This window comes from Vicia villosa, unplaced genomic scaffold (genome assembly GCF_029867415.1).
Source record: "Vicia villosa cultivar HV-30 ecotype Madison, WI unplaced genomic scaffold, Vvil1.0 ctg.000745F_1_1, whole genome shotgun sequence".
Lineage (NCBI taxonomy): Eukaryota > Viridiplantae > Streptophyta > Magnoliopsida > Fabales > Fabaceae > Vicia > Vicia villosa.
Genome location: NW_026705334.1, coordinates 354,253 through 381,379, shown reverse-complemented (window position 1 = coordinate 381,379; position 27,127 = coordinate 354,253). Strand labels below are relative to the sequence as shown.

Below are 27,127 nucleotides of genomic sequence, written 5' to 3'. Positions count from 1 at the left end.
ATAACAAGAGCAATAACCTAACTTTTTATCACTTCTCACTCTTATCACTGTGACTAAAAAGTTCCATTGAAACACAAGAAATTTTTGGGTAAAGCAAAAGAAATCTTTGGATAAAATTTTACTCTTTCTTAACTTGCTAAATTGGTAATGATACAAGCTCTTGTATCATCAAAAGAAAGTTTGATAATCAAATCTACACTGAATTTGGGGAAGATTGGTTTCTCAAGAAGGAATATCTCAGAAAAAGAATTTAGGGAGAGCACCATCAACAGGTCTTGAAACTTTTCTCTCCATACTTTACTATTTTAGTTGTAGTTTTTTGTTTGTTTGTGTAGATAGATCAAAAAATTATAGTAAATTGAAAGGTGAATAAAAAAGAATGATAAATCTGTTGATTTTTGTTTATGTTCTTAATTTTAAAGAAAATGAAGAAAGTTAGTCCCCCTTATTCAGTTTGGAAGTCCATTATTTCTTTTATTCAAATTGAAGGATATGTTGGTTCGTAAACGTTAAGTGTTTTGTGGTAATTGAAATGGTTTGACTGACTATATGAAGTTTTTCATTATATTTTGTTGTTACTCAATAGCAGATTTTCATGGGAAAATAATAGTCTTGTTCATCATATTCTTGTAATGTAAAAAAGATTGAAAGGTTGTTGTTGTATTGGAGATAAAGGGCTTCATGTAGTTATCACATTTTGCATTTTTCATCACATTTTGCTGTTATTCAATAGCATTTTCATGGGGAAATAATAATTACAAATTAATAAGTTTTGCCTCCTAGTTTAGCGTGCATTTGATTACGTGATTATAGACACCTTGGGTTCAACTATTTCAGGGATTTGTCCAACATAACTAAAGAAAATGGGTCACTAATTCCCCCTATCAACAATGCGGAGTATTTGAAAGCAATAATATCAATGGATCAACAGATAATAATAACGCTCCTGCAACCTTGGATTCTACCGGTAAATATTTTTCGATTTTTATGATTGATGAAGGTATTGTAAATATAGTATTTTAATGATAAGTTTTTTTCCTCTGTGAAATTATCATTCATAGTTAAATGGAAGGATAATGTTGAGCATGAAGTGACTCAGGAAGATATAATTCCATATGTTGGGATGAGGTTTGAGTCTGAAGATCATGCATATAGATTTTATAATATGTATGCTGGATTTGTTGGTTTTAGCATTAGAAAAGATTGGAGAAATACTAGCAAATCAGATAAAGAGATAGTGATATCTAGAAAATTTGTTTGTTTTAAAGAAGGATTCAAGAAAATCAAAGATTATGAAGGAAAAATGACTCGAAAAGAAGTTCGAACTGGTTGTTTTTCTCACTTGGTCATTAGTCGAGTATCAAGCGGAGAATATGTTGTTACATCTTTTGTGAGAGATCATAATCACGAGCTTGCAACTCCTAAAAGTAAACATAAATTACCATCTCAAAGGAGGATTTCAGTTGCTCAAGCCACAGAGGTTGAAATGGCAAGTCGATCTGGTATTCGTCAGAAGTTAATTTTTGAATTTCTAAGTCGCCAAGTTGGAGGAAGAGAGAATGTTGGTTGCACTGCTAAAGATATTAGCAATCATTTGAGTTCTAAGAGGATGAAGGAAATGGAAGAAGGTGAGGCATACACTATGCTTCATTATTTTAAATCAAAGAAAACAGAGAATTCATCATTTTTTTATGAGATTCAACTTGATATTGATAACCAAATAACAAATATTTTTTGGGCGGATGCTAAAATGGTTGCGGATTATGCTCATTTTGGAGATGTAGTGTGTTTTGATACTACTTATCGCACTAATCGAAATTTACGACCATTTTCTCCCTTCGTTGGATTTAATCATCATCGAGAAAGTGTCTTATTTGGTGTTGCGTTGTTGTACGATGAAACAGCTGAATCATGTGGGTGGTTGTTTAGAACTTTTCTTAAGACTGTTTGTGGTAAAAAACCGAAGACTATTTTCACATATCAAGATCCTGCAATGGGTAAGGCAATTTCAGAGGTTTTTCCGGAATCATATCATCGTTTATGTGTGTGGAATTTATTACAAAATGCACTAAAAAATGTTAATCATGCCTTCAAAAGATCAAATTCTTTTGCTAAAGAGTTGCGAAGTTGTATTTATGAATGTCAATATGAGAATGACTTTCTTAATGCTTGGGAGTCATTACTTGAAAGACACAACCTTCATCAAAATAAATGGATGCAAGATTTCTTCAAGAAGAAAGAAAAATGGGCTTTAGTATATGGAAGACATGGTTTTTCTGCTGGTGCTACAACAACATAATTAAGCGGGAGTTTTAATGGTCGTTTAAGGCTTTACATGAAGCCCACCTTCAATATATTAGAATTTTTCAGGAACTTTGATAGGTTGCTAGAAGACATGCGATATAAAGAAATAGAGTCTAACTATGAAATGAGTCAGAAGACGCCACCACTAAGTATGAATATCATGTTATTGAAAAATGCAAGAGATGTCTACACACCAACAATTTTCCGTCTAGTTTGTGGGGAATATGAAAAACCTTGTAATCTTGTTGTAAACAAATGCACACAAAAGTTGCACTTATATGAATATGAGGTGAGTTTGTTTGGAGACATGAGAGAACATAAGGTTACCTTTAGTTCTGAAGATCAAAGTATTGAGTGTAGTTGTCAACTTTTTCAATTTATTGGTATCCTTTGTTGTCATGCTCTTCAAGTACTTAATCATTTGAATATAATTGTTATTCCTCCAAAATACATTCTTAAGAGGTGGACTAGGGATGCTCGAAGTGGATGCGTGATAAACAGTAAAGGACAAATCATCAAAGAAGACCCAAGGTTAGATGTCTCAAATCGCTTTAAGGATTTGTGTCGTGTTGCAGTAGAAATATCAAGTAAGGCTGTTGAATGTGTAGACGCTTCAACATATCTTTCAAAAAAATTGATGGTAGTAGCCATTGGAGTTGATAGTATCATAAATAAAAGAACATTCCCACCAAGTGATTGTCAAACTACTGAATATAGACAAGATGACACATCCATTATTTCAAATAAAAATGGAGATGCATCTCAAATCAAGGGTATAAAAAAGAAAGACGGTGTATCTCGTCTTAAAGGTGGACCTAAAAGTTGTTTGGAGAAAAAATCTAGAAGAGCCAAAGGAACTTAAAATTAAAGTTTCATAAGAAAAAATTTCTAACTCATCATGCTAGTTCCCCGTTATACAGGTATACCATTTATTGAGTTTTCTGTTTGTGTTTATAAATGTTGTTTTTCAATCTGTTATGTATTTAATTTTCTAAATGATTACTGAAAATTAGGAACAGTTTGTGTTAGATTTACATGGATATCAGGAACCATTAACATTTGGGACTAATAGAGCAGTGGTTAGTATTATCACTACACAATTTCATTATTTTACATTTTTTTCACTTAAAGTATGCCTTTAATTTTTGCATTTCAGTATACAGTTTTTTATAGTTTTATTATGGTCTTCTTTTCTGTTTAGAAGTTATGTTACATTGTTTACTTTGATTGCCATTAAAACTTGTGTCTTCTTCTACAAATTTAATGTATGACTAAGGAAAAGAAAATAAAAAACAAAATTAATAATTTGGTCTTTTTATTTGTGTCATTCACGAAGTTGAGTGTATATAGGACCTTGTTTCCAGACATAACAAGCTTAGAGCCTAAGACTTCATCTTCAAAGTTTCAAGTTCAACTAAAGCAATTGCTAATTTAACGACTTAATTGATTTGATATCACATGAATTAATTTTGATTTGTTTTATGAACATCAAAACTTGGATTGATTTTGCATTTTTCTTTCTGCAGGTTGGAACTCAACTTAGAGTCTAGTATTTTTCTTTGGGTGTCAGCAAGATTGATATAATAGTTTAATTTGATGGATAGAAGTAGGCAAGCATATAAATTCTTTTTTGGTCCTATTGTAAACTAAGAAATCTTGACTGAGGACTACTTTTGCATCTTGAGCTTAATTGCTTTTCTAAAAGCCTTGTAAAAGCCATTATCATGTCAAACTTGTTGATGACATCTTATCTCACCATTAATTATATTATAAAGATACTTTTTTTATATTGAATATTCATATTGGCTTTAGAAGTTTTACTTAAAAAATACCTGATATGTTGAAGGTTATTTAAAGGGGTATTGGAAACAGAAGCATAATAAACCAGATTTTTATAAGTTTATGTGATAGGATATGTAACTTATGTTAATTAATTATTAATAAAGTAACACAAAGTCAACATTCACCACTTTTGAAAAAATAAACAGTTTGTAATCGCTCAATAATTATTTAGCAATTAACCATGGATGAATGGCAAAAAGTTAACAATGGAAGCATTTGAAAACAGTGGGGGCATTCACAAATTCTTAAGGCAATAATGAAACATGTTACGTTGGTATAAATGATGGTAAAAAGTTGTTTTCATATTGACATGTTTTAAAGAGTTTGATGTTAAGTAAAGCAAGAGTTGCTTTATTGTTGAAGAACATTAAAGGTGTAACAAGTGAATCTGTCGGTGAATATGAAAGTTTTCTTGTGAGTTGATAAAAGAAAGAAATTTGTGTTACGTATCTTTTCGGCTCAGAAATTAATTACTATTCATTCCGTAATTATCCCGAAGCGATGGATAGGACTGCAACATGTTAACAACGTTAAAAACTAGAAGTATGACGTGTATTAGTTTTCCCACGTGTTATAATTTGATTGAGTAACAGCACCACAAGCATATTAGCTACAGCACCTAAGTTTTGTCCTTATTTTAACTAACTGAAAGTGAAATTATTGATATAGGATAATCAAGCATATATATGTGCTCTACTTATTGGATTTAGTTATATTTTATTGTGAGGAGTTAACTTTTTTTTATGACTATAGGCAAGTCAAATAAAGATTTTTATATTGAACTAGACATTCATAGGTAATTAATAGACTTTGTTCCCCGACAATTATAGAGTTTCACTCGTATTTCTATATACACAACTTAAGACAATCTAGTGTTTTTGTCTTCACCTTTTTTTCCTTGAGTTACTTATGAGCTTCTTCCCTCATTTTCTTTTATCGCTTTTGGAAATATTATCTTTAAAGAATTTCAATTCGGAGGTTTGAATGGTCTCACTAACATATTTTTAGAGTGGTCTTTCTATCGTACTTGAGGGTGTTTTAGAAAATATCATGCAATGTAGTAAGATAACAATATATTGTTATTGGAACAGAGGCTAGCATATTTTAGAAATTATGTCCTTATTGGATTTGATAAAGATTTAAATGATTATTATTATTATTATTATTATTATTATTATTATTATTATTATTATTATTATTATTATTATTATTATTATTATTGTTATTATTATTATTATTATGCCAAAAAAATATTGGATGCTTTGAAAAAGATGTGGTTAGTGAGGAAGTTGGCGCCCAAATAGATGTTGGGAACCTCCTCCTGAAATACCATATTAGTGGTGCCAAATTTGTGGAGGTTCAATCCCATGAAATAAAAAAAAAACTTGTAAAATCATCATTAAAGAGAGAGATGGATCTAAAAAATTTAAGATGTAGGGGCTATATATATTATGGACGCATAAAAATCAATTGTGCATGTAGTAAATTATCTTTCATTTTTATGTCTATATTACTCATAAAATATTTTCATAAAATTTATATTTGTGAGATACTTAAATATAAATATAATTACATTAATAATATACATACTAATTAAATATATTCAAAATATAATTTATTACTTTTATATGTAAAGTATGTATTACTATAAAAAATAAATATTACTACTAGAATTTTTTATATTTTATAAACAAAGTAACAATACCTATAAAAAATATACATAATTATGAGAGTACAGTTTCAAATCTAAATAAAAGTTATAAGTATTTATCATTAATTAATTTAATTAAATCAAAGACTACGGAAACATTTTTATTGATTGAAAATATTATAATTTAAAATATATAAAATATGCATAAATAGATATAATCTATTAAAATATTGATATAACATAAGAGTTTCAACAGATATTTATAATTAGGAATTCTAGACGGGATATGATATACTTAACTATGTGTTATATATTATCAATAGATAGATGTTACATATAGTAATACATTTTACTTTGGAGAATTTAACGGAGATAATGACATAATAACTCACTTGTATTTATTAGTATCATATATTGGTATATAGTATGTAAGAGTAGAATATCAATGGGGGCACATGCCCCCCTAATTCAATGTATAGATCTGTCCTTGACTAAAGGTACGGTTTTAGATGAGTAATTTCAAGTATCTTTTATTATAGACAAATTTCTTCCCTCATGAAAGGATTTCAAAAAAATTCTAACGCACATAAGCTAAGAGTTCTCTTCTCTCTAGTAAGATTAATTATCATCCATGAATATAGGGCTAATTTTATAAATAAGATCAAAATGATGAAGTGTTGGTTGTTTCAAACAACAACATGAAATTCGAGTGGTTCTATGTGTTGTGCAGGTTAAAATTTTCAGAGATTCTGATGATGACAATTGAATAAGGCAAAGTTAATCATAAAAATCATCATACAAGAAACCATCAAAAAGAAAAGTTTATCAATATCTACTATTAAGAGAAAAATGAAATGGAGTGAGATAATTATATTAGGTCTGAAAAGCAATGGTCCATGACAAAACAGCTCATGGAAAAAGAAAACTAAGTGTAGGAAGTTTGGCCGAACACCCAAACTGACTTAGTCGCCCAAAGCGAGCTTAGTCTCCCAAAGTGGGCTTAGCCACCCACAGTGGGCTTATCCGCCTTAACGGGTATTTAAAGCCTACTTTTCTTAGTACGCGTGACCCACGAGGTATTCAGGTAGTAAAGGTTAAGAAGCATCAATCAAAGGGAAAATGTGTCTCTTCCACGATTTGTGGAGGATCTAGTCTCCCTTTTCTCCTACATTCCTTATATGGAATAAGGGAAACCGCTTCCTATTTAGGCCCATGGAATATTTATAAATTCCTTAACCTTTAAAGTAAATGGTAATCCATAAATTTTAAATATAAATACACAGAGTCTCTTACAACCCCAACGTGAGTAGTCTCTCTCTCTCTCTCTCTCTCTGAACTATTATACTATTAGCAAGTAAAATCGGCGCTCACCGTAGGGCTCTGGTAAAACTTACCTAGGCCATACCTATATTCACATCAAAATCGCCTCACTGTCATCCTCAAGATAGTATAAACACGAGGCACCATATCAACCGATAGCAGTTCCGATAATGATCAGTAGATTATAGTAGAAATGCAAGCTACTATGGAAGAATAGTGTCACCACAAACAAGTTTGGAAGATAACATTCTCCAACAAGGATGTCACCAGAATTCATCCTCTTAACGATGATCTCATGGTCATAACATATGACTATCAACTGCGAGATCAAGAGATTATTGAAGAATCCTTGTCTCTCACAAAGCAATTGAATGGTGTACCTTCGGTGAAGGATCCTTGTTACCTATAAGGTAATATATGGACATGCCATAGGTGAAAGATCCTCGTCGTCCCAATGGATTTCATAATGAGCACCTTAAGGCCAACATAAATCAACAAGGATCTAAAAGTAAAACATAAAAAAATAAATTGATAATATAGACCAAGAGGGAGTGGTTACAAAATCCCCAAAGGTGTGATTACAAAAACCCACAAAGGGCAGAGCTATAAAAAACAAGAACAAAACTGGGATCCTAACGACTATCTTATTCTTCAACTTTGATAATTAATTCATCTATTATAGCGTGAGGAGAAGTATCAGATGGATCAATAAAACTTGCACTTAATTTTTATTGACTTGGAGAAGGCATACAATAAAGTGCCTAGAGAGATTTAGTGGAAAGCCCTAGAGAAGAAAGAGATTAGGATTGTGTATATTCGATTTATCCAAAATATCTATATGAAGGGGTATTTACTAGTGAACAGACACATGGTAGGAGATTGGAGATTTTCCCATTACAATTGGTTTACATCAAGGTTCAACCTTAAGCCCATGCCTTTTTACCTTAATTTTGGATGTAATCGCGGAATATATCCAAAAGCTAGCATTGAGATGCATGCTTTTTGCAGATGATATAGTATTTCTTGGAGAGTCAAAGGAGGATTTAAATGAGAGGTTGGAAACTTAGAGACGAGCTTTGAAAACACATGGTTTTCGCCTAAGCAGAAGTAAGACATAGTATATGGAATGTAAGTTTAAAAAATAAGAAGTGTTTCTAACCTATAGTTGAAAGTTGGGGACCATAGTATCCCTCAAGTCACACAGTTTAAATATCTTGGGTCCGTAATACAAAATGATGGAGAAATCAAAATGGATGTAAACCATCGAATTCAAGCTGGGTGGTCAAAATGGGGAAGGGCATCAAATGTTTTATGTGATGCAAAGGTACCATTCAAGGTGAAGAGAAAGGTTTATCGTATTGTGGTAAGACCAACGTTTTTGTACGGAAAAAATGTTGGGCAGTTAAGAATCAACACGAGAATAAAGTAAGTGTACCAGAGATGAGGATGTTGCAATTGATGTATAATAGGACTCGACAGGATACAATTAGAAATGAAAATATTAGAGAGATTTTCAGGGTATCATCTAAAGTGGAGAAGATGGTGGAAAATAGACTTAGGTGGTTTGGTCATGTAAGGAGAAGACCGGTGGATTCTGTAGTAAGAAGGGTAGACTAGATGGAGAGAAGACAAACAATTAGATGGAGAGGAAGACCTAAGAAAGACTATCAGAGAAGTTATTGAGAAAGATCTCGAGATTCATGATTTGGATAGAAGCATGGTCCTTGATAGAATATTATGGAGAAAGTTGATACATGTATTCGACCCCACTTAGTAGGATAAGGCATAGTTGTTGTTTTTGTCGTCATCTTTTAGACATTGTTGTCTCCGCGACTTTCACAAATCATAGAGATAAAAACACCAAAATCTCTCAAACTTTGATAAATGACCTATAAATTCAATATTTTGAGTTAGGATGTTCTCTAAGAACTATTAGAAAATATCATAAATTGCTTAGATAGAAACTAAAAACAAAATTTGAGGAAATAACTTACCATAGGAGCATAAATGTGAGATAAGATGCCTTTTCTCATAAGTTTTGTCTTTAGTACTTTGTCAGGACTCGGTCCATATAATGTGTTCACAATACCTAAATGGAAAAAAAAAACTAAAAAAAAATGTGATATAGATTTTTGTCGAGCTTCTACTATGAATATAAGGAAAAAACTACTAACAAAATTACCTCAAATCCCTAATTAAAACTAATTAAGCAATATTATTCATACCCTTAATTGCCATTTTGCTTCCTTAATCATTCCTATTAAATTATTATCATTTTTACCGTATAACTCTTTACATGCTTACCAAATATTTATGGCTTTTCTAGAAAAGGATAATCTAAGGATGCGTCATTTCAGTTTCCAATTAAATTATTTTCAATTTCGTTCTTTTTTATGCAAATATTTGGGAAGCCAACATCATCCACCCTAAACCCTATCATTTTGCATAGCTTATTATATAAATTATTCTTCTTCTTAGTTTCACATTCCTCTTCTTTTTCTCTTCAATCATCCAGCACATTAGGAACTTCATGATAATTTTTCAAGACCCTAAACCCTAGCTATCTCTTCCATATCTCATTTATGTTTAATATTTCTGCTTTCTTTCCCACTCCCTATATTTCCTCCTTTTTTGGTTTTTCTATGACAATGTTAAACCTTCGCCGCCTTCTTCTCCGTTGTTTCAATTTCCTGCATTTTCCCCATTTTGAAATCTTTCAAAACAAGTTGTGAATCAAAGGTACGGAGTTTTAATTTACAAATTTTCCTTAATTCAATTTCATTCCTAATTTGTTTCAAACTATGTTTTGTAAGTAAATTTTACTCCCAATTTCATTCATAATTTCCTAATTCACAGCAAAACACCTGTGGTAAATAAAAACACTCGATCTACCTCATTAAAATTTTGTTAGTTTACTTGGTTTCTATACTTTTGATTACTGAATAATTATGTTGTAAATTATTAACAATATGAGTGTGTTCCAAAATTACAAGAAAAATATGCTAGTGAGTTTGAATTTTAAATTTGAAAGGTGGCAACACTTCATGAAGTGTTGCAGAATGAAAACATGCAACTTTGGGTAAATATTGCACTAGGCCAAGCATTGTAACTTTTGGAAAAAGGAATTGTTTTACCAATGGTCGCTACCTTGTGAAACAATACTAAAGTGACCTATAAAAATCTCATTCCGGATTCATAAATTCACAATAAAAAATGTACATCCTCTTCACCAAAAATTCCAGACACTCTTCGCTATATTCAAGTTTTCATTCGTCTTGTGCAAATTTGAGAAGGCTGAATTGTCCTGGGTGTTAATCTTGCGTAGAAACTCTAAGAAAATTTGAGAGTGCTTGAAATACTATAAGAAAAGTGATTCTGCTCACGATTCTAGCCTCGATCCATTTGATTTAAATTCAATTTTCTAACAATCTTATAGTAGTTCTAATAATGGCTACTGAGGCTTCAGTTTTAAACATGCACCAAGGAGATTAGAGAAAATCCAAATTAAAAACACGACGACAAAATCGTTAATATGAATTCAGGTATGTTTTTATTGTTGTTCTTATTAGAAATTAAAGTGCCATAAAAATTATGATATCGAAATTTTAAATGAAATTACTAACAATTGATGTTAAAGGATGATTATCGGTATTATGATTTTTAGTGATTTTCGATATTATAATTTTTATAATGATTATTTGATTTAATATTAATTTAAGTTAGATGAAATCAATTACATATGTTAATGCAACATTATAAAATGTTGTGTTACCTATGTACGAAAAAAAATAATTAACCTCTAGTATAATTTCTTACTTAGATCCGGTAACAGATGACGGAACAATTTTTTTTGAAGTTCCATTTTATCCATATACATTGCCTCTGTGTTACGTCTTTGTTTTGACAGTACATAACATAACTATATATTATTAAATTATGAGCATCATATATTATATAGTAGATATATGTATATGAATGTTATTGTTCACATGGAAAGTTCCTGAAAATAAAATAAAAAATTTGTTTTAAATTAATTGATATGTGTGTATATCATAAACTAAACTCGTGTTTAAGAACTTAAATAACAATAATAACATATACGATCATTGTTTTTAATTACTTTAAATTACTTGTTCACTATTGTTATTGTTCTTCATGCGCCAGTTTATACGTTGTTTGACAACATTATTCTTCCTCTACACACACACACATATATATATATATATATATATATATATATATATATATATATATATATATATATATATATATATATATATATATATATATATATATATATATATATATATATATATATATATATATATATATATATATATATATATATATATATATATATATATATATATATATATATATATATATATATATATATTATAGATTTCTCGGTTGAGTGTTACAGTTAATATAAACTATTATATTTTTTAGTGCATATATTTATTACTTAATTTCAAAGCGAAAGTCTTTTAACCTTTCTTATTTTAAAGTCTTCAAAAAATGAAGTATTAAATACACGGTATTTTTTTATTATTGTTTTCTTTTATTTCTTTTTTTCTTACAAAAATATATATTACTTTTAAAAAAATTTATTATTATATTATATTTTATCATAATATATTACAAAAATTAGTAAATTTATTACTAATTTTGATTTAGTTATTACAATTAAATAAACTATGATATTTAAATTTTATTTGAATAATTTAACTTAACCTAATTTAATATAGTAATATTTATAGGAATTTATAAATTTTTTTACAAATTTAACTTCTCACTATATCAACTATAATAAAAAATTTATATATTTTTTTAAAGAGAAAAATTAGTATATATTTTATATTTATATTTTATTTTATTAGAGGCCTATTTAAAAAATTAGAACATGACCTCTTAATTGTTTGGGTCGGCCCTTAGTAAGAATATCCTTTATATATATATATATATATATATATATATATATATATATATATATATATATATATATATATATATATATATATATATATATATATATATATATATTGGCATGTGTAATATATATTTTATTTGTATTATAATGGTTTTCAAAATAATATCTATAACAAATTCTTATCAGAATATGTTTTGCCAAAGGTTTTTTTCTGTGTTGAATTATATTTTATTTTATTTTGTTTCCGTATGGATTTAATAATATCAAACCATACTTGGGAACTCGTCGATCTACCTAAAGAATCAAGACCCATTGGATGCAAGTGGGTGTTTAGAAGGAAGTGTCATAATAATGGTACGCTAAACACTAACAAGGCTAGATTAGTAGCCAAGAGTTTTAGACAAAAGAAAGGTGTTGACACACTAGTAGCAAGGGTGAAGACAATTAGAGTATTATTTGTATTAGATTCCTTGCCTGACCTTATATTTGATCAAATGGATGTCAAAACACCATTCATAAATAGAGATCTCGATGAGGAGATTTACATGGAGCAACCAAAATATTGTGTGCTTTTAGATAATGAACAAAAGGTGTGCAAGTTTGTCAAATCCTTGTATGGATTAAAACAAGCACTAAAACAATGACATCAAAAGTTTGACTTTATCATTGCAAAATTCACCAATTAAGGGGGAGACACACAACTTAGCGGGAGACCTTTCAATCTTATCAAAACAGGAATTTTAAGAGTTTGTCATCCTCAAAAGGGGGAGATTGTGAAGAATACATCTTATCTCTAGTTTTGATGAATACAAAGATTATCAAAGAAGAAAATGATCAAAAGTGTCATGCACATTGTAACACCCCTTTCTAATACCCCAAATAATAATAATAAACAAATACTCAGAGTAAACATGCATATAAACAAGGGGCGTCACAACGACGTTTTCAAAAACTAAAAGCTTTTAAAAACCAACATTCATACATCCATAAACATACAATTCATCTGGTCATCAATATAACATATTTTAATTAACATATTTCATTACGAATATGCGTACACAGCGGAAATAACGAATACTCGGGCATTGTATAAATGATCCATGTCCCATACCATGATCATGTCTCAAAACATCCAAAATAGAAACATAACAACATATCCAAAATATTCGGCACCAAGGCCTCGCACAACAACAAATGATCAACATACAATAATCATAAGGTAGTATCAAGGTACGAATCCAAATAAAACATGAGTTCAACACACTAATATTATCCCAGTGTTACATGACCAAAGCATATGACTCGCTACCTAATCAAAACAGCGACTCAGAAGCTCCTCGGCTAAATCCTCGGACAAGCTACTACTCGTCGGAACCTGCACGTTACCGACAAAGGACAACATTCAAACAGAAGGGTGAGAATTCAAATTATTATAGAAAACATGATAATGGGAAATGTAATACAACAAACATACATTTCACAATTCATCACTCTTCTTAAGAATATACAATTATACACCAAGTATCAATTAACACACAAAGCAATTACATCAACACAAAACAATCACATAGCACACAATGTGACTCAAATGTACTAAGTGTGACTCAATGCATGTGGTACCATGTGAACCCAATGTTTCACCGCTTTCCGATTCAATGTCTAGAATCCAAGCCACGCTTCCGATCCGGACAAGATCAAAGCCACTACGCCTATTGTCATACCCCAATTTTTGACCTCTGAGATCCCATCATTTTCTAAGTGTTATGATCATTATCATTATCATTTATCATCATGCATATTTTATTTACTAACAAAAAAATATAAAAGAAAAAAGTCTGTTGCTTGTGTGTCAAAAACAGGAGAATGATCAAGAGAAAGCTGAAGAAATTAGGGTTTTGAGGCCCACAAGAGGTTCAACATTCTCTCAAGATTCAAAGGTTCCTTCAATCAATATTCAAGTCCAAGGATGGCTCAGTTTAAGGCAGACAACTCTCAAGATCGCCTGAAGCGCCAAATTAGGGTTTTGACCTAATTTCACCAGAGGAGTGACTTTTAATCAGGAGATGATTCCAAGACTCAAAATATGATTCAAAGGCCTTCAAATAAACATTATAGTCTATTCATGTCATTCAACGGAGGAGAAGACCTTGATTCATTGAAAGATCGCAAAACTGCAGTTCATCTGAAAAAAGTCAACTGAGTTCTCTTAAAAGGAAGAAGTGACTGCCATCTCTGAGTTCTCTTGGCTTGTGAGCTATCATCATTACAACATGTAAAATTCCGGAAGTCTCTTGGAACCTGAATGCATAGTTTGAGTTAACTGAGTTTAGGACTGGAGATCATCATGAAGATGGGGTGGGTTACAAAAAATTTTGAGCCTTATATCTTTTGTTATTATAACTGTACATTCTTAAATTGTTGTTATAGTTGTCGTCTGAAAGTTGTAAAGTGATGATTTTGTATGATTTAATTCTAACATATTAATTATCATGCTTTTGTTTATATTTTTCGATATCTCACCCCTTCTGAATGATGTTTCCCTTACCGTAGGAAATGGACAGGTACTCAAGATAGCAGTGGAAGTTTTGAAGCGATTTTATGAAGTCTTTAGTTGTTGTTAGTCGAGTTGGTGTCTTGCTCTGATACGTAGAACTCGGGGGGATAAAACAATTGTTTTAATTATTATTTCTTTTGCTGAATTTTTATATGGTTTTGGTTTAAATTGTAACTTAAAGTTACCGTGCAATGATGCTACGACTTGAATTAATTATTTATGACGTTTGTTGATTCCGCTGCGAGTTAATTATTGAATTTAAACAAAGTGATTTTTAGTAATGATTTGATTATCATTTTAAATTTTTGTGCTATGTATCTATGTGAAGGCAAATAAGCCGTAACTATTTTTGAAATGACGAATATGTGATACCTCAAATGAACTTGTTTGGAATTTATACTCTGATTTTCCGTATAATTTATCGGGTAGATTTGGGGTGTTACATTAGTGGTATCAGAGCAGGTCGGTCCGTCCGGCCAGAGTTGTCTAATTGTTGTTTATCCCTTAGTACGCGACAAGTGTATTCAACACTGTCGGTACTTGTTGTTTTTGATTGCTTGTTGCAGGAGTTGGTTTGGAACTAAGTGAGGGAGAAGTTGTACTCCTCGGTTATGATTCGGTTGTAAGTTGTTGGTGCTTCGGTAGCGAAGGACACCTGAATATGGAAATAAGAATTGCGTATGCGTTTGGTGTGGAATAGGTTGCTGAGGATGATGAAGTGAGATTGTATAACCAGATGTAAGCAAGTGGTAGCTATTGCTACGTTGTAAGCTATTTCGAGATATTGCTAAAATGGTTGGCAAGTTAGTAAGGATTATGTTGCAATCGTATTAGAAGATTGATGGTATAAGTACTAGATTTAAACCGTGATCGGGTTGTCGTTTGATCGAAGGATTGGATGTGAAGGATGTGTTAAATATGGTGATGTCGTGTAGATTTTCGAGGACGAAAATATTCTAAGTGGGGGAGAGTTGTAACATCCCGATTTTATTAATATTTTTATTAATTATATTAGTAATTATACTATTTGGTATTTTTAATAATTATTTATTTATTTAGTTATTATGTGATATAATAATAATTTGAAATATTTAATTGTATGTGTGTTTGTGTTATTTGGGTTAATTAAGTTGTATGAGAGATATAGTTAATTGAGCCTTAGTAGTAAAAACTTAATAGATGGATTATGGGTTAAGCCCATTAAGAGAAAAGAGATAGTAAGAGGAGAAAATTAGGGTTTTAGAGTTGGAGTCTTATAACTTATTTTTGGGAAGAAAGGAAAAATAGAAAAGAGAAGAGAAAGAAGGGAGGAGCAATTGAGAGAAGAAGAAAATTATGGAGGAAGCCTTAATTTTTGCAGCAAGTTTCAGCATAGAGTCACCTTGGCAAATCGGGCATATCTCTCAATCCAACCGTTGGATCGTTATGGTACTTGGACACAATGTTCCAGACTCATAGAGGTAAGTTCTGACCGGAGCGATTTTGATTTTGAGGGGTTTTAAGTTTGTCTGATAAGCTGATTCTCGAACTGGTGTTTAGGTGTGTCTCCAATTGATGTTAGAAAGGATTTCTTTTGGAGAAAAACTTAGAGCTATGATGAAAGAGTCCATATTTACCAAGGTAAGGGTGGGGTTCGAATTATATAACCAGGAATATGATGATTGTATGTGGGATTAAGGTGTAAGAATTTTTCCATGGACTATTTGTTGTGATTCTGTCGTATTGATTCGATGAAATTCGTTGTTGTCGTGGTGATAATTGTTGTTGTTTTATGCGAAGTTGCAAGATGTTTCATTGACGATGTATACCTCTATTTATTGGTATATCGACGATATAGGCTTATGCCTTTGTGACGATGATGTTGTTTGTTGTGTGTGTTTGTTGCATTCATATACATATGCATTTTTGGTGACGGCCTGGATTGGCAAATTAGTGACAAAGGCTTATGCCTTGATGCCTCTGTTAACTGACAATTGGCAATGGGGGCTAAAGCCCTGGGTACCACATGCATGTGCAATTGTAGAGTCTCATTATATGTGGCATGAGTGTGATTTAATTGTGACGTGATGTGACTTGAGTTGTTGTTGAATATGACGATGTAAAGTGAATTGTGATAATGTGAAGTTGTAATTATAAGTTGTTATGCTAATGACTTGTTGTGATAGGTACCGTCTGGAAGATGAAAAATAGTTGTTATAACTATTATTATTATGTTGTTGGTTTGTTATTATAACTGTTACAATTTTAAATTGTTGTTATAGTTGTCGTCTGAAAGTTGTAAAGTGATAATTTTGTATGATTTAATTCTAACATATTAATTATCATAATTTTGTTTATATTTTTCGATATCTCACCCCTTCTGAATGATGTCCTTACCGTGGGAAATGGACAAGTACTCAAGATAGCGGTGGAAGTTTTGAAGTGATTTTATGAAGTCTTTAGTTGTTGTTAGTCGAGTTGGTGTCTTGCTCTGATACGTAGCACTCGGGGGAATAAAACGATTATTTTAATTATTATTTCTTTTGCTGAATTTTTATATGGTTTTGGTTTAAATTGTAACTTAAAGTTACCGTGCAATGATGCTACGACTTGAACTGAATATTTATTAGGTTTGTTGATTCCGCTGCGAGTTAATTATTGAATTTAAACAAAGTGATTTTTAGTAATGATTTGATTATCGTTTTAAATTTCTGTGCTATGTATCTATGTGAAGACAAATAAGCTGTAACTGTTTTTGAAAATGACGAATATGTGATACCTCAAATGAACTTGTTTGGAATTTATACTCTGATTTTCTGTATAATTTATCAGGTAGATTTGGGGTGTTACAATATTCATCATTTGATCAAGGATTGATCATAATTCATCAAGAAAAGTTCAGAAATCAACAAAACTCAAAATTGCAAAATTAGGGTTTTTGACCTAAAAGTCAACTGAACTTTGACCAGCCATAACTCTCTCCTGATTTATCAGAAAAATTCCAACCAAACCTCATTTTAAGGGAAATTCAATTATCTACCAAATGCAATTGGTCCCATGATCATCAGATTCACCATTTTGGAGATATGAGCCAAAACATTACAGGTCATTTTGAAAGTCAACAAAATGCTTCACCAATTGCTCCTCAGAATTCTCAACGGAATCAGAATGGGCAGCAGAATCAGAATAGGCCTCAGAAGAAAGAGCCTCGCCGCATCGATCCAATTCCGATGACTTACACTGAATTGTGGCCTGCATTAATCCAAAAGAAACTCATAGTTCCAATGCCGACTAAGCCTGCAACTCCCCCATTCTCTAAACATCATAACCCAGATTCCACGTGTGCTTTCCATAATGGAGTAGCTGGTCATTCCATTGAAGACTGTTGGGTTCTGAAAGATAAAGTTCAAGACCTGATCGAAAGCAAGATGCTCTCCTTTAGGAATGTTGGTCCGAATGTGATAAAAAATCCTCTACCCACGTGAGTGCCAAGACACAGAGGATGCTCCTAAAGCCAAGATATCAGACGGAAGGCTCATCCTGTTTGCTGATAGATGCTAGGCCTTTGCCCTGTCATAATTTCCTTGCTTTGTTTAGTGTTGTATTGCATCTGAACTTTGTCATCTTTAATCGTAATTTTAATCAAATGAGCATTGCATTTTGTTTTAAATCAATCATTACATGTTCTCTTGCTTTTTCGTATCACTTACACATATTCACATTCTAAAAAATCAAAAAATATATATATTTGTTTCTTTCCACTTCACTTTCTTTATCAGTTTTCTGTTTAAGCAAGTATTGGAAGGAGGATGACGAAAAACGAGTATCCAAGTTGCATCAGTATGTTTTCAAACAAAACTTTATTGACGATGTACAGGCATTCCTTCAATTCCTAAAGACTGGAGATATAAGGATGATAATCCCTCGTTCACCCCCTTTGAGCCTAGAAGTTGGTGTTTATTTCTGTACAATAAACCACATTTTAACTTGGGGTAGGGTAGTTCTCAGTTAATTTGGATGTGCATTCACTTTCACGAGAATCATTCAATACTCCTTCCAACAAGTGTTTCAATCACAAGCTTTCCTCCGCATACATCAAAGAAGTGTTGGAGATGCCAATCAAAAGCCAATGATGGGTCATTATAATCATTAAACAGGATAGTCACTATCTTTAAAAAAAAAGTATCAAAAAAGAAAATAAAAAAAAGCCTGCTAAGTCAAAATCAAAAAATGACTTAGGCAAAATTAAGGCATCCCGCGGACTGTGAGTTCAAAAATAAACAGTTCAGGCAAAATTTAGGGATATCAAAAAAAAGAAAAAAAGAGAGAAGTAAATAAATCCTTGAGCAACAAAATGTTGTGACTATTAAAAGGAAGAAGTGACTGCCATCTCTGAGTTCTCTTGGCTTGTGAGCTATCATCATTACAACAGGTAAAATTCCAGTTCTTTTATAACTTTCCTAAATATTGGATAAAATAAAAGTCGGTGGCGACTCTTGCAAAAAATCCGCAAACAAACATTATTTAGTATTTGCGGAAATAAAAAAAAAAGAAGGAGTCAGTTCGAAAAACCGAGTTACAGAACTGGCGACTCTGCTGGAAAATTAAAAAAATATTTTTTAAAAAGAGGGGTTACCTTAGAGTTTTAGATCACTTTAATATTTGCTTATACTTGTTTATTTTGTTTTTTTTTTTATTCTGGATATATGTGTGGTTCCGTCACTTGAGATACATTATGGACAAATCCTAACCCAAATTAAGTACACATAAGAATTAGGTGGGGGTAAAGTCATGTATGGCATACAAGGAGTTAAGTCCTTAACAAGCTGTCATGAGAATCCTTCCGCTCAGTGGAGGTTCCTTACTGGTAGTATATGTTTAGCAAGTCAGTTGCAAAAACATTATTGCTTTCATTGAACTGTAGAAGCTGAGTTGGCCTTAGAACCCATTATCCCATATTGGACTTATTAGGTTGTGATGCAGAAACTATTCAGGTGTAGACTTGGATTAGTTGTCATGCGGAGAGTCACACGCAGACGAGTTTTTCTTGAGAATATTATTGGCTCACAAGTTCAGTTGTGCAAGCCGGTAATATCCGAAAGAAGAGTGTGGACTCTGACGTATCAGTAGAACATGTTATGTAGGTGATTAACCCCTAGTACTATCCCATGTTTGGTTCTTTAACCTCATGCTCATGACGTTGAACTTTTGAACCTATCATATGTGCACCATGTTTGTGTTACCATGTCTGTATATGTGGCATTCATATATCCATGCATACATACATTCATGCATTCATACATTCATAAAAATCTTTTCCTTTGATTTCCAATGAACTCAGAGGTCTTTTTTGTAAACATCGTAAGTTTCATCAAACTCAATGGATCTTGGGTGTTGATGGGGTGAAAACTCTAATCCACCAAAATGGATGATTGATTTTGATGATAACTTGATCAATGCTTTAATCCAATGCTTGAATGTTTGCAAATTGATATCTTAAGTTCTTTGAAACTCAATATATATATATATATATACAACAATTGCATCATTTGCATACATACATCCAAGTTATCCATGAAACTTATCCCCGTTTGTCTCCATCTCCAGAAAAGTTACCTGTCTACTGTCAAGCTGGTTCCTCCACACAAATACGAGACTAGAGCCAACATCAAAAGAAAAATGGCAGAACAAGAGCAACACAACATGGAAGTAAGGATGGAAATTGAAGATTTGAAAGGAAGCATCACCCAACTTACTGAGATGCTGCAAGTGTTAATAGCAAGGGGAGCTGAACCTCAAAGGACTGTCATTGCAAAAGTCACCGAAGATATTGAGGATCCCATTCCTGTTCAGAGGCCACCTTCCTCTTGGCCAGAATTTGGTTTGCCATACAATTACAGTCCCCCATTTGAGAAAGCTTTGGGAGCCGAGCCTTCTACTCAACAAGCTATGCAGATACCAGTTGTCATACCCCAAAATTGCCCACTATATTTCAAGCTTTGATTCACAAAACACCTCAAATGGTCAATAGTCGACTAGTTCGACCTAAAGGTCAACCATGGTCAAACAAAAGTCAAAACTCCTAATTTTTGGTCAACATCAAGAATATGAAGTCACATTAATCATTTGATCAAAGGTTGATCATCATTCATCAAGGAAAGCTCAGAAATCCTCAAAAATCCAAGTTTCTAAATTAGCGTTTTAAACCAAAAGTCAACTGAACTTTGACTGGTTATATCTTCCACATGCTCTATCAGAAATTCTCCAACCAAAGCCTAATCTCAAGGAAATTTCTTTCTCTACAACTTTGATGTTGGGCCCAAGGTCAAGAAATGCTTCGGCATAAGAGATATAAGTTAAAACATTGCAGATCCTTCTAGAAGATCGGAAAAAGCTATTTTTTGTCAGGAGCAATATCATCAAGATAAATATTCAAATAGAAAAAAGGTTCCAAAGTGGCTTATAAAAGACATCTTGAGGTTTCCAAAAAGTCCTAGAAGTCTTCCATATCTTAAAAATTGAGGGAGATATGCCTCGTTAAAGTTGAACAAATTTGAGTGGGAAATGTGAAGTAAATATGGTCCAAATTGAGTTTTCTTGCAAATGGGCCTAAGTTTTCATGATCCAATCTTGCTCCACAAGTCACCAATGAGGTCCATATCCAAGGCCACGAATTTATGATGATTATTTGATTTTATAGTGAATTTTATTCATTTAAAATATAATATAAGTCAAATAATTAAGATGGTAAACCAAGATTTGATTGAAGAAAGTATTCTAATTAGATTCAATCATTAATCATGCCATATATTTGATGCAATTTCGTGGAAAATAGGATTGGTAAGAGGAGATTAGATTTAGGCCAATTTTAGGAAGTTTCAAGATTGATTTTCAATCAAATTTCAATATCTTGATTCAAGGGGATTTGATTCAAGTTATGACCTAAAATTCATCTACTATATATGGACAAAGAATCCTAATTACCAGGGGACGAAATTCTAACTGGGATGAACCCTAACCAACTTAAAAAAAACTCAAGAACAAACCAACTTCAGTTTTGGGATTATAGTAGTTTTCAGGTCAATTTGAAGATCAAATCACACTCCTGGGGCCTTTCTGAAGCTATCACGACCATCATTGAAGCCTGAACCATCAAGCATCCCGATATATGAACTCTCGGTTATAGCTACAAGAAAGTTCATAGATAAATCGCGTCTGATTCGTAGCAAGTGTGCTGATCCAAAGGAGGAAGACGACCAGTGTTTGGCGCGAATGGTTTTTGTTTGAACTTTTCTATCGTTTTTTATTAACCGAGTCATTTGTTAAACAAGAAGCGTGTTTGGTTGGAGTGGCAAAGGTGACGTTTGACTCTGAGGAAGTGGGTTCAATTCCCGTCCCAAAACATTATTTTTAGCAAATTGTTCATGCAGATTCCATGCGCCTCATGTATGCAAGCTCATCGTACACCCTCAACCAGCAGCCCTCAGATTTCATCAAGCCCAGATCTAACGCTCACAAGAACGCAGCTCTATGGTACTCCTTCATAAGCCTACCACACCAAATCAGCGCCCAGGTTTTTTTAATTCTTTAGTTATTTATTTATATAATTTAGGTTTTACTAATAAATTGGTATAATTAGAATAAATTATTTAGTAAGTAGTTTAGGTGGAAATTAAAATAGTTTAATTTAATTTAGATATAATTAATATTAAGATTTATTTATTAATCGTTTTGATCGAGTTAATCGGTCGCGATGGTTAATAATCAATTATTTAATTAATTAAATAATATATCTAAATAGGTTTATTTACTAAGGGTTTTTAACCGATTCAATTGGTTACGATGATTAGTAATTCCTCATTAATTCGATATTCGTTTTAATCAAACCTATTGATTACGATAATTAACGATAATTAATTTCTTTCATATTAATAATCCATTTAAAATACAATCAACTGGTTAATGGTTATAATTGAATCGATCGATTAGGATAATTAACAATCCTTCATTAACTTATTAATCCTCTTAATCAAACTAATTGGTTGCGATGGTTAATAATAAAATAATTAATCTCAAAACAATAATCTTTAAAACATATTTATTTGCTAATGGTGATAATCGAATCAATCGATTAGAATAATTAGCAATTCTTTATTCAAATTGTTAATTATGTTGATCAAACCCATTGATCATCGCGATTAATGAAATATATCATGATTAGGGTTGTACGCCACATCAAAACACAATTTCTTCTTCAAACTACGAATTTCAAAACTGCGATTTTCAAAACTGCGATAAGGTAATTCAAAATACCTTCAACACATTCATATCTAAATCTAAGGCGTACAACCCTGTCCCGAACTACGTAGACTCTGATCCTCCATAAGGAGGTACGTAGGCACTTGGATAACCAAGGCGAGTCCCCTTCCCCAAAACCTCAATTAGGTTTAAATCTCACTTTTAACCCTATTCACTTTCTGTCATTAGCCATAAACCACAAACCTTAACATAATACTCTTACAAACCTTAAATGTAAACCTTAGGAAAGGGTTAAGGGTGCCTAACACCTTCCCTTGACCTGAATATAATAACTTACCCAGAATTCTCTAAAACTTCGTAGGGTTTCCTATTCGCCCTGGTAGAATAGGTGGCGATTCTAAATTCTAATTTTTTAGGGCAGGTTGCTACGGTTGGCGACTCTGCTGGGGATAACTTAAAATGGTGAATTATTATGCTCCTAGGTTTGGTTTAAGGTTTAGGGTACAGTTTATTATTAGGGTTTGGCTAAAATTTCAGGGTTAGGATTTTTGGGGTTAGATTTAGGTTTTTATTAAATATTTAATTTTATTTATTTATTTATTTATTTACAGTAATTTAAATAAATATTCATTTGTTTAATTGCATATTTGTTTTTACTGCATTTTTTGGGTATATATAAATTGCTGTTAAAACCTAAGTGTGGGAATTATCCTTAAGACCAGGGGAGACTTGCATCGCCTACGAGTCTTATTGATAATTCCACTCAGAGTGGGTTGAATATTCAGAAATGTCCAAAACGAGACTTGACTTTGTTGAGGGAAGGACTGGGTATTTGGCTGATCTCTCTGAGAACCTACCCCTAAAACTCGAACTTCATGGGCAAATGAGTTGTTCTAAAATCCAAAGAGACAAAAAGTCTCGGAGGCTACGAACGGCCCCATGAGACCCTTGTTAGATCATACCAATGGGAAGGGTAGAATCCCTAAGTCGTCACGCCGAACCTATGAACTTAGGGTTAAGTGCTTATTTTATGTTTTCAATTTATATACTACGAATATCTTGTTTTATTCATACATGTCTTCCTACGCGTTCCCTAGCCCTTAGGGATGCTATTTCCAAGACCATGTCTTTCCCACGAAGGACATCTCCATTTATGCACGTCAATTGGCCTCTCGATGGTCATGAGACCTAGTGGCTGTCTTGAACAGTCACCTTGTGCCTACATCTACGCACTCCCTAGCCAGTAGGGATTCTACTTCTAAGATTGCATTCTTCGCACGAAGTACATCTTCGTTAGCATACGTCAATTGGCCTCTCGATGGCCATGAGATCTAATGATTGCCTTGAACGGTCACCCCATGCTTGCTCCTGCACACCCCCTAACTTGTAGGGTTTGGATTTCCATTTATACATATTTCATCCCTAGCCTGTAGGGATTTCACTTTGTCTGGCATCGTCCTTAGATAGGTTGTGTTCCGCATAGAGAACCTTCCCACGAGGGACAACTTCGTTAGTACATGTCGAACGGCCTTTCGATGGCCATGAGATTTGGTGACTGTCTTGAACGGTCACCAGCTGCTACCTACTGCGTACTCCCTAATCCAAGGGATTTCCATTGGCGCGTCATAACATCTAGCTTGCAAGGATTTCACTAGGGTCTAATGCCACCTCTAAATTCGCATAGGCTATCCTTAGGGTTATATCTGTCGCACGTCTGCATTGCATTACATATAAGGAGTCATGATGTACACAAGAAAGGGAGTCTTTTGCATACGCATACATTCGCATTTTCATGCATTCATACATTTACATTTGCATTTCTACCTTCGCCCGTATCCATATTTACCATGCTAGCCGATCTCCCGAGACTCACGAAGAAAATTAAAAGGATCACAAACTATGGAGAAAGGAGGATAAATTATTGGGAATGATCTTGGTCTTACAAAGAAAAAAAGATGCCTTTCACCATGCCCGCCGCATATCCATGCCTTTCGTAACAGGATTGTAACTACAACAAAGGTTATCATCGAGCAAGGATTAGTTCAACAAAGAAGTTCCCCCATAGATACACTCAAGAGGTATCTAGTCATAAAGGGGTTCATCTTAGAACATAGCAAAACTTACAAGGACGCTCTACGATAAGTTAGGGGGCAAGGGTCAGTTCAACTGGGGCAATATCCTGAACAAACATGGATAATTACGATGGAGGGAAGGCGACATATGTTAACTCCCCACCAAGGGGCAAAAGGGTCATAGGTTTTCTAGATCAATTTACAAACGCTGAAGGTTGCAAACGGTGTGATACTACCCTTAGAAAAAGTGAAAGAGGTTCAGTCAAAGAGAATTCATGAAGTTCCGGACGACGAAAACCCACCGCAAACAATTTATTCTCGATAGGTTTGACATGCCCAAGGAGAGTTCAAGGTTACCCTTTACTTCTACAAGTCACAGAACTAAGAAGTAAAACAAAGTCATTGGATTTACAAAGGAGATTGCCCCTAGGATCAATAGGTTTTATTAGCTCAGAATTTCAAATCTCTACGATCGCTAAGTGTTACCTAGGATAAAAGTTGTACCTTCTGATTAGCAATTCTAATGGGGTAACCATGCAGGTTTTGGAGTCAATTCATTCGCTTCATTCTATCACTAATACGACTTTCCACTCACACCCTTCTTTTCCATTTCAATTTCGATTTCCGATTACTAACAAACTTAAAGGAGAATGACGAATACAAATAACTAAAATCTCGCTAAACATATGCTTTCAAGGTAAGACCGAGTCGACGATGTAAGGCATTGTTTCAAATCCTAAACAATGGAGAAATAAGGAGATAATCCGTAGTCAACCCCCTTGAGCCAGGTGTTGGAGTTTGTTTCTATTTTTCAAATAAACCTTGATTTCAACCAGGGGCAGGGTAGATTTCGATTAATTCAATGGCGTATTTTGTGGTCAAGAGAATCAGTCAAGCAAAGCAAAGGTTCAAGCATATCTTCTTCCTCGCATTCCTCAAATATTGAGGAAGCAATGAAGATAACATTCACAGCATCTTCTTCCTCAATACATCATCAAGGACGTATCAAAGTCGAAGCTTACAACTCAAAGTCAACATGGCAATCACAATATTCAAAATCCAAGGATCAATATTTCAAAAGGAGCATTCAAAAAAAAGAGGAGGAAAGCGCCCGCTAAGTCAAAATGGAAAATTCCATAAAAGAAAAACAAAAAATGACTTAGGCAAAAATTAGGGCATCCCGGTGGATCAAATTCAAAGGAATTGGCTCATGCAATAATAAGGGATAGAAAAACAAAAGCAAAATACAAAGGATAATCTTGTGACTGCTAAACCATCGAAGCTTCCCATCAATGCTGGGATCTCTACAACGTTTTTCATCGGTGCTTGGATCTTCACTAATGCTTCCGCTCATCATCGGAACTGAAACCATTCTCTTGCAAATGAAACACATTCATTGGATTAAACGAACTTTAGGAAGGGAGAAAATCAAGGAGAACGGGGTGGGTTAAATAAATTTTGAGCCTTATATCCATTGTTTCTTAAAACCATGAACCAGGCCAAGTTACAACATTCAAAAGTCCTAATTGAGGTAAGGTTAACTACGAAAGCATATTGAGCAGGATTTTGTTATAACTGAATCCTAGGATTGTTAAAACTGTTCCTAACCACTACGATTCTTCAAACATTCATCTCCGATCATCCAGTTCTAATTCATAATGGATTTCGATTTCAAAACTTGCATGCGCATCGCATTGGAGTTACTTCTCAAAGGGCATGGCGTCATCTACGAATATACACTTAGCATCAAGGAAATCTCGAAATTGGTTTAATCAAAGGCGATCATTTCTAATAAAGACTCTTGAATGAGGGAACCACGTCCAGAGGGTTCTCCTAAACAGGGACAAAATTTCAAGGATTACAGGGGCATACAATCAAAGATCCTATTAACTAGGGGCATTCATCCAAAGGTTCAATCGACTGGGGTCACATCTCGAAGCAATAACAATCAGGGGCATGTCAAACATGGGAGAAATTTAAACCAAATGGATAGAACACTATGGATAGCCCTCCATATCCTGGAGATCGAGGGCATGCCCTTCAATCTAAACGTTGAAGCATATATATCACATTTGTAAGACAGGGTTATTTCTCAAGGTACTTCCTTCATGGCTTGGAGATCAGGGGCATCTTTTTCCACGAAACTATATGTTGGGGCAGTGGATATCAAATTCATAGGGTAAACGATTCAAAAGGTTAAAGGTGTGGAGAACCTC

General features: G+C 33.1%; 2 protein-coding genes across 2 annotated transcripts; both read left to right on the top strand.

The window, feature by feature from the left end:
* Positions 1-1,165: 1,165 nt before the first annotated feature.
* Positions 1,166-2,299, top strand: LOC131630857 (protein FAR1-RELATED SEQUENCE 5-like). The gene has a single exon (XM_058901602.1). It carries the CDS (start codon positions 1,166-1,168, stop codon positions 2,297-2,299), a length of 1,134 nt encoding a protein of 377 aa, XP_058757585.1.
* Positions 2,300-2,395: 96 nt separating this feature from the next.
* On the top strand, positions 2,396-3,166 carry LOC131630856 (protein FAR1-RELATED SEQUENCE 9-like). The gene has a single exon (XM_058901601.1). The coding sequence runs from the start codon at positions 2,396-2,398 to the stop codon at positions 3,164-3,166; it is 771 nt and encodes a 256-aa protein (XP_058757584.1).
* The last annotated feature ends 23,961 nt before the right edge of the window (positions 3,167-27,127 follow it).

What these genes read in the sequence shown, in the direction of transcription:
- LOC131630857 (XM_058901602.1), top strand. Translation starts at nt 1,166, where the DNA reads ATGTATGCTGGATTTGTTGGTTTTAGCATTAGAAAAGATTGGAGAAAT.
- LOC131630856 (XM_058901601.1), top strand. Translation starts at nt 2,396, where the DNA reads ATGCGATATAAAGAAATAGAGTCTAACTATGAAATGAGTCAGAAGACG.